The sequence below is a fragment of the Barbus barbus genome (genome assembly GCF_936440315.1).
Source record: "Barbus barbus genome assembly, chromosome: 45".
Taxonomy (NCBI): domain Eukaryota; kingdom Metazoa; phylum Chordata; class Actinopteri; order Cypriniformes; family Cyprinidae; genus Barbus; species Barbus barbus.
Window position 1 is genome coordinate 17865371 of NC_136723.1, and position 14259 is coordinate 17879629.

The 14259-nt window shown below is 34.3% G+C and overlaps 2 protein-coding genes across 12 annotated transcripts in view; both read left to right on the top strand.

The window, feature by feature from the left end:
• Positions 1-67: 67 nt before the first annotated feature.
• On the top strand, positions 68-5002 carry LOC306864123 (uncharacterized protein). 2 transcript variants are annotated; one of them, XM_079407842.1, is made up of 6 exons: positions 68-939; positions 2217-2492; positions 2578-2904; positions 3008-3115; positions 3667-3729; positions 3808-4977. In XM_079407842.1, the coding sequence occupies exons 2-6, from the start codon at positions 2243-2245 to the stop codon at positions 4254-4256; spliced, it is 1197 nt and encodes a 398-aa protein (XP_079263968.1). In that variant the 5' UTR covers positions 68-939; positions 2217-2242; the 3' UTR covers positions 4257-4977. The 2 variants fall into 2 exon arrangements, with proteins under 2 accessions (XP_079263968.1, XP_079263967.1); XM_079407841.1 differs by having other exon boundaries at positions 182-939; positions 3805-5002.
• A 275-nt stretch (positions 5003-5277) lies between these two features.
• LOC306864142 (pleckstrin homology-like domain family B member 2) overlaps positions 5278-14259 on the top strand; it is a 29630-nt gene continuing 20648 nt past the window's right edge. For 6 of the 10 annotated variants that reach the window (XM_079407867.1, XM_079407870.1, XM_079407872.1 and 3 more), the window contains exons 1-3: positions 5278-5380; positions 8965-9076; positions 9854-10036. In XM_079407867.1, the coding sequence (XP_079263993.1) occupies positions 5363-5380; positions 8965-9076; positions 9854-10036 (313 nt within the window). In that variant the 5' untranslated portion in view covers positions 5278-5362. Of the gene's footprint in view, positions 5381-8964; positions 9077-9853; positions 10037-11799; positions 12731-14259 lie in introns of those variants that run through there. The other 4 variants (XM_079407875.1, XM_079407876.1, XM_079407868.1 and 1 more) reach the window with 2 other exon arrangements.

Genomic DNA, 14259 nt, shown 5'->3' on the forward strand with positions numbered 1-14259 from the left:
CATGTTAAAGTCTAAAATTTGTTTTTTTTTTAAAAACTAATGTATAATAGAACTGTTTAATTTATGATGTAAAAATCTATTTGTATTTATTATTTGTACATGTAATAAGATAACTGAATATTTTTTGTTTTATTTTATTTTAATGGTGCTTGTTTAGTCCTTTTTTCTTTTGGTTTTACGTCTGTCATTTAAGTTGTTCAGTTGTAGCTCTTGGCTCAGTAAATGGATCAAAGCAGCACTTGTAGGAAACTCCATTAGTCTCAGATTAATGACCCTTGTGAAAGAGAACAATCTGTGATTCATTTATGAGGAATAAGCAGCCTACAAGTAAATAACTATTTAAATTGTAGGGAAAACAGATTGTAGGAAAACAGACCATTTGAGCAAAACAACAGGTTAACTAATACATTTTTTATGTGCAAATATTAATTTGCCATTGTTCGGCACAAAGCAATTTTAAACCAAGGCAACCAAACTCTGTTGTGAGACTGATATCTGTTGAGAGAACGAATAAAAGCCTGTATTTTTGCAAACAAAGCAATATTGAACTTTACATTGCAATTAAACTACATGAGAAACTGTTTATCTTTCAACTGATTCTGAACTTTACATGTGCTGGTCTCGCTCTAGATGCACACGTAACATGTCTGTTCTATGAAGACTGCGTCCTGCCCTGCAGTTTCAAGCCCACAGGAGCCGTGGTCATCCACTGGTACAAGCAGCAGATCCCCGTCCACAGCTACTACTACAATAAAGACCAGTACGGCCTCCAGAACAAGCATTTCAGCGGCAGGACCAGCCTGTTTAATTCCCAGATCGCACAGGGAAATGCCTCTCTGGTGCTGAGGAAAGTGAAAGTCCAGGACCAAGGGAGGTACAAGTGCTACACCAGCACCAGGAAGGGAAACCAGGAAACCTTTGTTAACCTGGGGGTCAAAGGTCAGTAACAGGGTCACAGGTTTGTCGTATTTCTGGGTTTGCTTGGGTTATTTGTGTATAAAGGTTGTCGGATGTAAAAAGCTATGTTTCAGCTACAGTAAGTGTAAGAACTATAGTACTGGACAGGACTGGTGGCCACAAGAGGGCACTAGGGGCTCTGTGGAAAAGTTCAGAGAAAGATAGTGAAAAGTAAAATGAATAACACTGATGGAAATAATAATACACAAATTAAGTTCAAATTTGCTGAGTCTAATAGATACTGTTTCGTTCTGGGTTAAAAAACCTGGTCGGAAATAATAAACAAATAAGATTAATCCCAAATTATGTTATTCTATTCATAGATAAGACTTTAATACAAACTCATTTCTTACTATGTATTTTTTATTTAAAAAATAATTGATTTTAATATTAGTTAGTATTTGTTTTAAGTACAAAAAAGTGTTAACAACAACAAAACATAAATATTTTACACATAGTTTTATACTGTAAAAATTAGAGCTCATGCATGAAAATACATAGTTGCCTTACACATTTTTCTCCAGGTTTGTTTATTTGGTTTTAAGCATTAAAAAGTGTTAACAATAATATATAGATGTATAGATGAATATTTTATATATATTTTAAAATATATTGTTTGGTTACAAAAAGGGTTTAATATGAAGGTATTTTATTCTATTCACAGATAAGACACAAAACACAGTACTCATTTAATATATATATATTTTTTTAAGTATATTTTAATTTTTTTTTTTATTTAGTTTTGCACATATTTTCTAGGTTTGTGTAATATTTTTATACTGTAAAGTTTAGACCTCATACATGAAAATACATAGCTGCCTTAAACATTTGTTTTGATAAACAATGTATAAACAAGTGTATAAGTGCATAAACAAAAAAATATTTTATACAGTAAAAATGAAACGTTACATATAAAAATATATAAATAACTCCATATTTGTGGAAGCCTATTTATACCGGTCATTTTCGAGAGACCATTAGATTTAATTTGGCATTGAAAAGATTGAAAAATGATTGTAGTGTTTCATTACAATACATGCAAATAAAATAATATGGATTCAATTTAAAGGTTTATTGGCATTTATATAACAATTACTAATCACTATGTATAGATTGTATAGACCAAGTTCACATAATAACTTATCAATTCATTTTAATTGTATCACGGCAAAAAAGAACACGATCAAACTTATGTTTAGATCATTTAGATAATCTTACGTTTAGATCATTTTATGTGGTGTGTTTTCTGTCACACTTAGCTCTGATCCAGTTTGTGAAGCTTGAGATGGTTGAGGAACGGGTGATCTGTCTGTCCCAGAACATCTATCCGGCTCCTGAGGTCACATGGGCCACTGATCCCCCTACTGACACCAGAAGCCTCCAGAACTTCACTCGTAAAACCTCGGACTCCAAGGGCCTGTTCACCATCGAGAGCAGTGTCAGTATGATAGGAAACATCTCAGATCACACTTACTTCTGCTCTGTTGTGTCCGCGGATGAGATGCAGGTGTGGACCGCATCGCTGCATCACCAAGGTAACTACTTACTGAAACACAGACTGTCAGAAAAGGTGTTTGTTACAAAGTTCAAACAGCTCTTTGAATCATTTGAATCTTTCAGAAGAGTTATTTGGTGAGGAGGGCTCTGGACTCTTGGTTCCCTGCGTGGTGCCACAACCTCGCCACAATTTTACCCTCACTTGGACCTTCATCAGAACCACAGAATCCATCGTCATCTTCACTTACGACAGCCGGACCCGTCGGATTGCGAACCTGTGGGAAAGTAAAGCTGAACTTGATATAGATCAGGCTCATTTAGGCAACGGTTCCCTTCATCTGCTGAATCCAGACAGATTGGGACACAGCGGTGCCTACATTTGCACTTTCTACGGCTTCCAGATGAGACATCAAGTCCAAACTCATGTCAATATTACAGTTCGTGTAAATGGTGAGATTTACTTCGACAAATTTTTTTTTTTTTTAAATTGTGTCTTTGAAAGATTGGCACAGTCATTATGAATGTTAATTCATAAACTATATTTTTTTTCCAGATGATGATGAGAATGACTGCAGAAGGTCATGGTGGGGAACAGCTGCATCTGTCTTCATATTTCTGATCACTGTGTCTGTTGCCCTGTCCCGATGTTTTAGATTGAAAGGTAATTTTTTATATATACATATATATATGTTTTTTTAAATATATGTAAATAATATATATCTTATTATGCATTGTTTATATATTATCATATATGTTAATATAAGAATATATCATATAAAATGTTCTAATGTACTTTGTGTAATATTTTTAACATTTTAGTAATATATTATTGAAAACAAATATATATGTGTAATATTTAGCATATTATAATACATAAAACATTTTAATATATTTTGTGTAAAATTACACAATTAATATTATTAAAAGCAATTTATTTTTAGCTTTTACTTTATTGTACTTTAAATAATAGCACTTTATATTTTATATATATATATATATATATATATATATATATATATATATTAGTATATCATGATAATGTATTACATAAAACATTTTATTATAAGATTTTTTTAATTTGATAGCATTTTTATTTTATATTTTCATATATAATACATAAAACAAAACATTTTGTGTAATATTGCACAATGTAGTATATTTTCAAAAGCAGTTTTACTTGAGCTTTTATTACAGGCATATTGTTTCTTGCAGGTGAACATCCAGTACACGGCCATTCAGACATCAACAAACGAATCAGAGGCAGCAACAAATCCGGTAAATAATTATCCTCTTTCATCCATTCATACTGCCGCAAATGCAACACTTTCTAATTCTAATACTTAATTTTAGCAGAAATCCCGGCATTTGAGAGACAAGGACAAGATGAACCCAAGTGCAACGGTTTGGAATCAGTAGAGCCAGACATTCACAGAGCGCCGTCCAACACAACACTTTATGAATCATCCAAACCACTCAAACAACATCCTGATGGCTTTCAGAACGACGTCCTGCCACACACACCGACAGAGAACAGCATGATAAATACATGCATGATTATTACTGATTCCTCTACGCCTGACACACCAGAGGAAAGACATGAATCCAGGCCACAAACACCAACCGGCGCTATCATAACTCTACTCACATCTGAGATGAATGCAGAGGCATCTGATGATAAAGAAAATGAGAGAAATGAACTTGAATCTGAATCATACTCAGCAGATGGAGAAGAGATTAAGAGATTTCATAACAAATATGAATCTTCCACACCTGAGCGCTCACAGATTAATGGCTTCAGGTGATTGAGACTAAATTGATCAATTAAAATGGTGCTGACTAGTTATAATAACTAGATTTCAGAGCTCAGTAAATGGCATATGGTAGATTCAATAATAATGTTAAACTAATTTGAGAAAAATGAAACTATAATTTAATGCAAAAAAAAATGTTCTTTTATTATATGTCTTGTGCATTATATAGTTATACAGCTTATATCTTGCACTTAATCATCATAGACCTCTTAAATTAGATAAAGCGTGTACAATTAACCATTTTCAGTTGCAATTAGTTTTTGTGAACATCTGCTGCAATGTGAACAGACTACATGACTCATGTGAAATACATAAATAAACTGTTTGAATATGAAAACCGCCTGTCTATGACCAGCAGGGGACAATATTTCTGTTTGCGTTGTTTTAAATACTCTGCTTCTAGCGCAGGGCTGTCCAAACTCGGTCCTGGAGGGCCGGTGTCCTGCAGAGTTTAGCTTCAACTTGCCTCAACACACCTGCATGGAAGCTTCTAGTATACCTAGTAAGAGCTTGATTAGCTGCTTCAGGTGTGTTTAATTGGGTTGGAGCTAAACTCTGCAGGATATCGGCCCTCCTGGACCGAGTTTGGACAGCCCTGTTCTAGTGTATCCTTGCTTATCTCTCTGTTAAAAGTGTGATTCTTTTCTGGTCAGAAAAAAACAGGTCAAGTGTTTGCATAATATTTAATAAAAGAAGACTATATTTTGTTTTTAAATGTATTAAAGTGCTATGTATTACTCACGGCCATGAACTCACTGTCACATAGTTGAATAATGTAGCCTGAATTGTGCAACGACGTTTTAGTCATAACTTCAGACTGTTTTAAATCTCTTAGGAATGTTTTGGGAAGGGGCTGATCCTTTTTTCCTGTTTACAACACGAAATGTCCTTATCCCTCGTGGACATTTAAAAATGAAAGCACAGAAATGTATTTTTCCAGCTTTTTCAGCTGTGTGTCAAATGTAGGCTACTGTAAGCGAAGTAACTAGTTAATTAAATAAGAAACCAGAGATGATTAACGTTTGAGAGGACTTTAAATATACAGGACTTTATACTGTAGGGTACGTGATCTGAACTACTGATCCCTCCGGTCTGAAATGAGCATCTCCACTGAGGTAAGATTATCAGGCTATTATCATTAACAGACTCTTTCTCATTTTTAAATAGCTCCTCAAATAGCTCATGGCATAGGATAATCATCTCAGTTGTTTGCGTTGTCTGTAAATCAGCTCCAGTGAATGTGAATCACAACAGAGTGAGTTAGTGAGCCGTGACAACATGGTCAAGTAAACTTCTAAATTGCACTTAAAATAATCTAGCAATCATTGAGATTCCCAGCCTACAGGGAATATTCTCAGAACTTTGGCATTTCGGCAAAGTTCTCTCAAAGTTGTGAACAAAATGTCTTAATTTCTTAAGGTTAATAGTAGACTACTATGTTTGCTCAAACTAATCTGGTCTTTAACCCAAATGTCAGCTCTGTTAACTGGAGCTCTTTTTATTGCCTTTATCCCTTATCTGCATATTTTAGTAATCATCCATAAATTAAATATCCTTCGGAAGCTTAAACACTCAAAATTCCTCCTGTGAAATACATTTTGAAATCGGACATGGCTTTACCATGGAAATGTAACTTTAACCCCCGGTTTCACAGACAAGGCTTAAACCTAGTCCTAGACTAAAATGTAAGTCTGAGCTGTTTCAGCTGAAATAAACTTGCACTGATTGATCTTAAAATATATCAGTGCCTTTGTTTTGTCTCAAGACGCACACCAGTAATGTTTTTTCTAAGCATGTTTATAAAAATTACTTAAATGTCCTAGTTGAACTATGTCCTAATCCTGGTTTAGTCTAAGCTCTGTCTGTGAAACCGGGCTAATATCAGTCAAGTAGTCAAAATTTACTGCAGTATTTTATAATAAAAATTATTTCTGGTCTTGACAAAATATATATACAGTAGTTGGAAAGGACTGAGTCTCAAGGTTCCATATTTTGTAATAGTAGTAATATTGTGACAGAAATGTTTAAAATTGTGACAGGAAAATGCTTAAAATATTCTATGGAGTTTGGGTGTCAACTGGTGGCAATTTCTGGTGTCTACCTCAATTTTTGAGATATCAACTTCAAATTCGGAACATAACTTAGTTAGACATATGGCTTTCATTTTATAGCAATTTAAGATTCCAACATATTTAGTAAAATATTTATTTTTTATTAAAAATTGTAAACTTGTACAGTACATTTTTACAGTAGGCTTAAACTTAAATGCTTTACACCTTAATTTTTTGAAATTCTTTTAGTTCAGGAATAATCTTCTGATTGTCTTCTTTAAAAGACCAACCTATATTCCAAATGACAATTCAATACAAATAAGAACTTAATGATATCCTGAAAAAATTATCTTTAAATATTATTTGTACATTTATTAATTAATTTATTTATAATTTTGGCAAAACATTCTTAGAACATATATATATATATAGCTGGGTTGGAACCTTATATATGCATTTGATATTTGCTGTGATTAAAGTGTGAACTTAATGTTCTTGATTGAATCCCTTGGTACCAACTGACCTAGCATCAAAATTGTTGTCAGCAGAAGTTATTGAAATATGATGTCTTGCACAACTTAGTGACTGTAGCTCTTACATCTAGACACGAGGAAAACAACTTTGTAAAAAGATTTAGAGATTATCTCAATATAATGCAGCAAGTCATGCCAAAAGTTCGCAATTGGTGTTGTTTCACTGCTCATCCAGAAAGGCCGTGACTTTAGAGAGGGTTTATTCATGGTCACATGCACCATTGACATGGCTAATGGATCTGCTATGCTTTTTGCTACAACATATCACCCCTATTTTAGCTTATTAAGGTGGTGCAAGTCTTCAAGATCAGCTTTGAGTTTCTTCTTTATTATTGAAACAGAGATGTGCTTTCAGCTGTTTCTGATCCTCACTTCCTCCCGAAGGAGAAAAAGGAAACACCCAAAAACCAGCCAGCTGGAGAACAAGGGGAACAGCCTTGTTTCATGAAATATCCCAGAGCAGAACTGCTGTGCTGCTTTTTGTAATATAGAGTTATAAGAAGATCTAGATAAACATCGCTTTTGCGGGATTCTAGATCATTTAACATCAGCTTTGTTAGTCTTTTAGTCTGTGGCCCATAAACCATATTATGGCACACAAAGCATCGCTGGTGTAAAATATTTATTTCTATTATTTTATATAAAATTGAGAAATGGAATATGTTTTACAGCCAACTCTTGGTTTTCATGGAAATATTGTCTACCTACTCATAATTTTTTGAAGTCTATTTTAAAGCTGTTTCTTGTTGACTAAAGGTGTTAAAGAAAAGTAAAAATCGTTTTTATTAACTAAAGTTGAAAAAAGATAAAATATCTATCTATCTTAGAGAGAAAAACTTAAGCTTAAAAAATGAATTAGAAAATGAAAATAAAAATGAAGCTAAAATAAGCTGAAATACTAAAATGACTAAAACTGAAAGTGAAATAAATATAAATTAACACAATAAAATATAAAAAAGACTGACAAAATTAATGGCAAAATCACTTTCAAAATAATAAAACTGAAATTAAAATGAATTAAAATGAAAATTAAACATAAATGCAAATTCTAAATATTATTAAATACTATAATAGTGTATAAATATAATATAAAAAATAAAAAATATACTTAACAATGTTTTAAAAGAATAGTTACAAAATAATTTACATTATTTTTGAATGTGTTTTTTACGTTGTGCCAAATTAGCTATTGTCTGACTTCATTAGACTTACTGTATGTAGTGCAAGTATAGACTTGTATATTGCAAGTCATATGGACAATTTTTATATTACATATATTATCATGATTGGTGCTTTTGCGGGACACTCTTAAAAAACACACCTTTTGTTTTTCACAAAAGAAAGTAAGTCATACAGGTTTGGAATGTCATGAGGGTAAATAAATAATGACAGATGTTTCATTTTTGGATGAACTGTCCCTTTAAGTAATCAGACTGGTGGAATGGTTGGCTTGATTTTAGGGGTTTCTGTGTTTGTTAATTTTGGCTGCTAGTCCTGTGCCTCCTCAGTGTTTTAACCATGGTACTTTCTCTGTTATTTATTTGTTTTTCCGTCATGACAATTTATAGTAAGCCCTCTCGGCCCGGCCTCTGCCTGTCCCTTTCTCTGACTTGGTCCCAGAAGATCTTATGAAAACATTCCCCCATATCCTCCTCCTTCTCTCATAAACTGAGACAACCTCCCTTTCTCTAAAACTGCTATTTTGTCTCTGATTATATGTAAATGTATGCATCAGTGAATTAATCTTATTCTGAGTCAATGGGAGATCAGCTAAACCCATTTTCCAAAACAGTGAGAGTGTAAAGGCTGCATTAAATTGCCTATAAAAACCTACTCCAGCAACTATGAAACTTAATCACTTCACCATGACTCAGAAGGGTTATGATATATTTTACGGCAGCAGTACCTGAGTTAGATGAGTTAATCCATCATTTGAATTGCAGATTTTTTCAAATTTATCTTAGTTTGAAAGCTTAGAGCTTTGTACAGGTATATGAGGTATATCAGGTTTATAATGACATGAGAGTGAGTAAATGACATTTTATTTTATTTTTGGTCGAACTGTCTCTTTAAACAGGGCCTCTTTAAACTTGAAACCCCTGCTCTTATCCTCAGGAAACCCTGTTGGATTTAATTGAGAGTGGGCGTGGCCTACAGGTGTGGTCAGCCACACCCTACTTGATCAGTCTTGGTAGAGGCTTTATTACTTTGATACCTCTAACTGAAGGTGAGTGTGTCTTGAATATATATTAAAACATTTCTGAATATTAGTGATAAAAATACTTGTTTTACTTGTTAATGCGAAAAGCATGGAAATGTTTTACTGTGCCATATAGGTAGTGTTATATTTTAGCTTCATGGCAACCTTGCTGCTCTGAGACCATTAAAGTTTCCAGACTGCACAGGAAATAGATTGGAATAATGTAGCCCCTTAAACTGAGGCTGTGATGGCTGAAATAAACTTGAGTTTGAATATGGACCCTCTTGCCACCCGCTGAGTTTAATACCAGTTGTTTAATATGGGGGTTTCCAGAGTGGTGTGGTACATTCAGCGTTGTAAAAGCGTACAGTAATGTGATGACAACATAACAGCATTTTGTTTCAGTGCTTCTGTGAAAAATCCAATCAGCAGCTTTGTTTCTGTGCTAAAATTGTAGATAAAACTGATCTCAGGTTAGAAATGTGTTTGTAATCAAGGACCATCCATCCATCCATCCATCCTTCCTTCCTTTTAGTTTTTTCCTTATTTCTTCATTTTTATTATTTACTTATCTGTATATTTATATTATATAATTATATTTTTGTAATGTTTAATTATTTATTATTGTATAACTTATATATATATATATATATATATATATATATATATATATAACTTATTTTTATTTATTAATTTATTCAATCATTGTTTTTTATTTTTTCTTTTTGTTCATTCATTCATTCGACTAATATAATTATGCTCATTTGAAGAAACTCTGCTGAGTTCCTTTACTTTATATCACAGAAATATCACAGATTGGTTTTGTGGATGCAGAGTCGCCACAGGATGTCACCACTGATGGTTCAGGGATCCAGCCGCACCACTGTGTCATCACCAACAGTGCTGGAGTTATTACTTTACACCCCGATGGAAATATGTGCCATCTTGATGGCGTTCCAATCACCGAGCCAACAAAGCTCACTCATGGTAATGCACAGTATTTTTAGCCTCCCCTCCAAAATTGCAGTTACAAATCCCTTACTGTACTGTTACAGTAACTAACCACTACTGCCCACTTGCTATTATTGCATCTCTTTCATATCTCAACCTATTTGATGTGGGCATATCTTATTTGGCCACTCAGCAGGTTCTGTGGATCTAACCTTGCTTGCTTACGGCCTCAGAGAGAAATCAAAATAAACGACAGCAATGAATGACTTCCTGAACAGCGATATCAGTCAGGCCTGACACACCACAGGAATAACATCTCTCGCCCACTTTCTTTCTCTCTCTCTCTCTCTCTCTCTCTCTCTCTCACACACACACACACACTCCTTGTGCTTTGATTTTTTAGCATATGTTTAGCAGAATCTATAAACAAACTCTCTTTTTCATTCTCTCTCTATCGCTGCCCCTCGTTTTCTTCCTGTGTTGCTGATCAGAGTGATATGAGGTCACACATTTCTGTTTCTCTACAGACTTCCAGAGAATGTTTTAGTGTTTAATAGTTGATTGGTCACACACTCCTCCTCCTCCTCGTCTCTCTCAATCTCTTATCCTCCTCGTCTGACTCTACTGCGCAAGATTCTGGGACTGTGTCCTGTAGTCAGGTAAACATTTACAGTGTTTAGAGACGTCAGAAGATGTTGACAGGCATAAACAGATGGTGAGACTCAGAAGTTTTGCAATTCCCATGCATATTATACGCATTAGAGTTAGCTAGATAAAAACATTCCCAAGATTACTTGCTGTTTCATGCATCCCCATTAGGCCAGTGTTATTTCAGTTTAGTAACATGTCTAATTTTTTAAAAACGTATTTCATTAAATACTTATATATTTTATTTCAGTTTTGTTTCAATTACCAAAAGCAATTTTAATAGTTTTAGTTAACAATAACACCAGTGCATCAGGCTTGAAAAAACATTCCTGTTGGTTCACTCCTCGGCTTGCTGTTGTGCTATCTGTTTGTGTTTTTTACCACTGTCTTCCTGGCTAACAAGTGAGAAAAATATACAAAACTGCATCTGTTATGTATCTAGGTTAATTACAAGAGTATTTAGAGTTAATGTTTATAATGGCGTATATCCACATGCGTTCATATGCTGCTGTATGAGTGCATGGATATGGGAATGTCTGTGTTTAAGTGTGTTGAAATGTGTAGCCGAGGTCTGGAAGTAATCAGAGTTGCTGGGCAGCACTCCAGCGCCCCCTCCCCATGATGCAACTGGAGTTCTGAGAGTGCCTGCTGGGCGGCAGAGGGAGAGAACGTCTTTCCATCTCTTCCCCCCACCCTCCTCCTAGCTGAACACTGTTACACTGAGGGAAATTTACAATGGAAAATATGCCAGTGCACTCTCTAGGTCACAGAATTAATGCAAGGTCAAGCAGAAGATTTGCAACCAGTGAAACACACAAAAGCTTGTTTCGGATTGGCCAGAGAACTTCCGTTCTACAGTAAAGTTAAAGAAAAGTGTTGAGATCAGGGAAATTTTACTTTGAACTTGTTTAAACTATTTCTGCCAAAGAACTTAAAAGTGCTTTAGTTATTATCTGAGAGTATGTAATAGCATTATATATATATATATATATATATATATATATATATATATATATATATATATATATATATATATATATATATATAATTTTTTTTAGCCATCTGTATGACCTAAATTACAGGGCACGTTCAGATGAAAAAGCTCATAGTTTGTTTTTTTACTTGATTTTCTTCAAACTTCATCAGAATAATGTAAAAACACGGCAGATGTAAAGCTGTGAAGGGATTCTTGATGTCTTGAATACTGTTGCCATGGCAATGCATCAAACTTTAATATTCTTTTCCGGTGTTTTAAGGCACTTAACATGCTTAGAATTTCATGAAACTCAACACACACATTAGTATTAATGATAGTTAGAAACTGGCAAAAGCTCAGAAATGGGCGTTGATCAGGTGCTCTATAGTGTCACCTTTTGTGAAATGTTGGTTAGTTTTTCAAACTTTTTAAAACTACTTCTGCCAAAGAACTGCCAAAGAGTGCTTTAGTCATTATCTGAGAGTATGTAATAGCATTCTAAAAGCTAAGTTAATTGACAAGCTATGAGCAATTATTAGTAGTCAAAATGAGGCAATTTATATAGATATACTGCATGTGTGTTATGTACTGTATGTGTATATATATATAATTTTTTGAGCCATCTGTATGACCTAAATTGCATGGCACGTCAAGATGAAAAAGCTCATAGTGAGCCTAAAAAAAATCAAGTGTTTTTGTTGGCTAGCAAATATGTATAGCTGGCAGTGAAAGGGTTGATATGGTAATTGTTACCAGACCTTTAAGATATGTGTCATACATTACAGTAAGAAAACAGAAAATTGAGTTATAATACAGGATGTGTGTTCAATCAGCCTGCTCTAACGTGTTGGATGTAGGTCAAACAATATCTGAGAGTCAGAAACGTTGAATGCAATTGAAGTGTCCCATGACAATACCTCAATTAGTATTTGTTGTGAGTCACTCTGTGATCAGCCATAAGTCAGAGTTCCACTAAGCGCGTCCCCGCTGAGAGGAGGCGTGTCCGCAGACAAGCACTGAGCATCGCGTCTGTCCTCTTTGTCGTGAGAGGACCGAGCACACATCCTCCTCCTCCTGAGACTTCATCAATGGGACACTAAATAAAGGTTAGTTTATATTTCTTCAGCTGCAAGCAGAGCTCAAGAAAAGTTACTTGGAGCCTTGTGAAGAGCGGCGTTGGTACTATAGTTTCATTTAACCTAGAGTTTTATTGTTGGGAAATTAATATTGCGGTCCAGTTAGTCGGGCAGGGATTAATGTAGAGCGGTTTTTGAGCTGCTTTTGTTTTTATCCTGTAGTAAAGTAGTTTGAGGCCATGTTTAAAGAACTTTAGACTGACAAACACGACGTGACGAAATTCAGTGCTGTTTAAACAGAGCAGCGCGTGCGGTTGTTTGCTCTGCGGCACACGCGAACAGATCGATGATATTTAACCCGCTTAACCCCGGTATATTAAAGCGATTATTGTTGAGTGTAGTAACTTTTGTCATAGTGCTCTCCTCCAAACATGTTCAGATGTTTCATGTAAATCCACATAGTTTTATTTTGGTAAATTAGAAATGAAAATGTATTTATTTTCACAAAAACCTTGCCAAACTATTTTATTTATTAATGTTATATTATTAATTTACATATAGAAATATTATTTGTTGTTTTATTTATGTTTTAATAATCTTTTTATTTGCTTGTTGAGTGTCTAGCATTTTATTGTCTTTTATTGATATTTATATATATTTAATATTTCTGTTTTTATTTATGGTCATTTTTTATGTTTTATATTCATTGAATAAATCAATCTTTTATTTTTTATTTTTCATTCTATGTATTGATTTCTAATTATGTGTTTATTAACGTACAAAATATTTTAGTCTTTTACAAAAATCTATGGTAACCGGTTTGTACTAAAACACAATAGTTACTGTTGTGAAAACTGATCATTTAGTGTTACCCATTAAAAACAAAGACACAAAAAGGCTTCTTATTTGAAGGATATCCCAGATTACTTTATTATGGCTTTACACAAGGATGTAATCAAATATATGAAAAGCCATACTGACGCTTATCATAAATATTGCGATTATCATCAATGTCTGTGGAAGTACTGTAATTATTAAGCTATAGGAATTACAGCATTGGATGGAAACTATGGTCACCAGTATAATTTTTAAGGCCTGCTGGAAGAAGCAAGGGGTGCTTTTGCCAGAGAATTGGACTTTTGCAGTATTTATAGAGTTTTTCAGATAGCTAAAAAATTATAAAATCTTTAAGCATGGCACTTTTGGTTCTGTTTAAACAGGCTTTATCACTTTGGCAGGGGCTTCGTGCTGAAAGGATGACAAGTGCTGCAAATCATTAGACAGAGAATGAATGTGGTTTGTACAGGCCCGACTCAGACCTGGAAATCCCAGAGTTTAGTAAAACTCACTCGCAGTCCTTTCCCAAAACCGAAAACTAAAGCAAGCTGTTAAACTTCAGAGAGCAGTGATTACACTACACATGATACCGTTATGGAGACATATAGTATGTAATTGTACATTCCTCCAGTCCAAGGCTGTGCTGATCAAATGATGTGCGTTAGGCCAAGAGGGAAGGGAGGGTTTCCATATGTTTGAGAGTTAGTGTCAGCCAGTGAGGG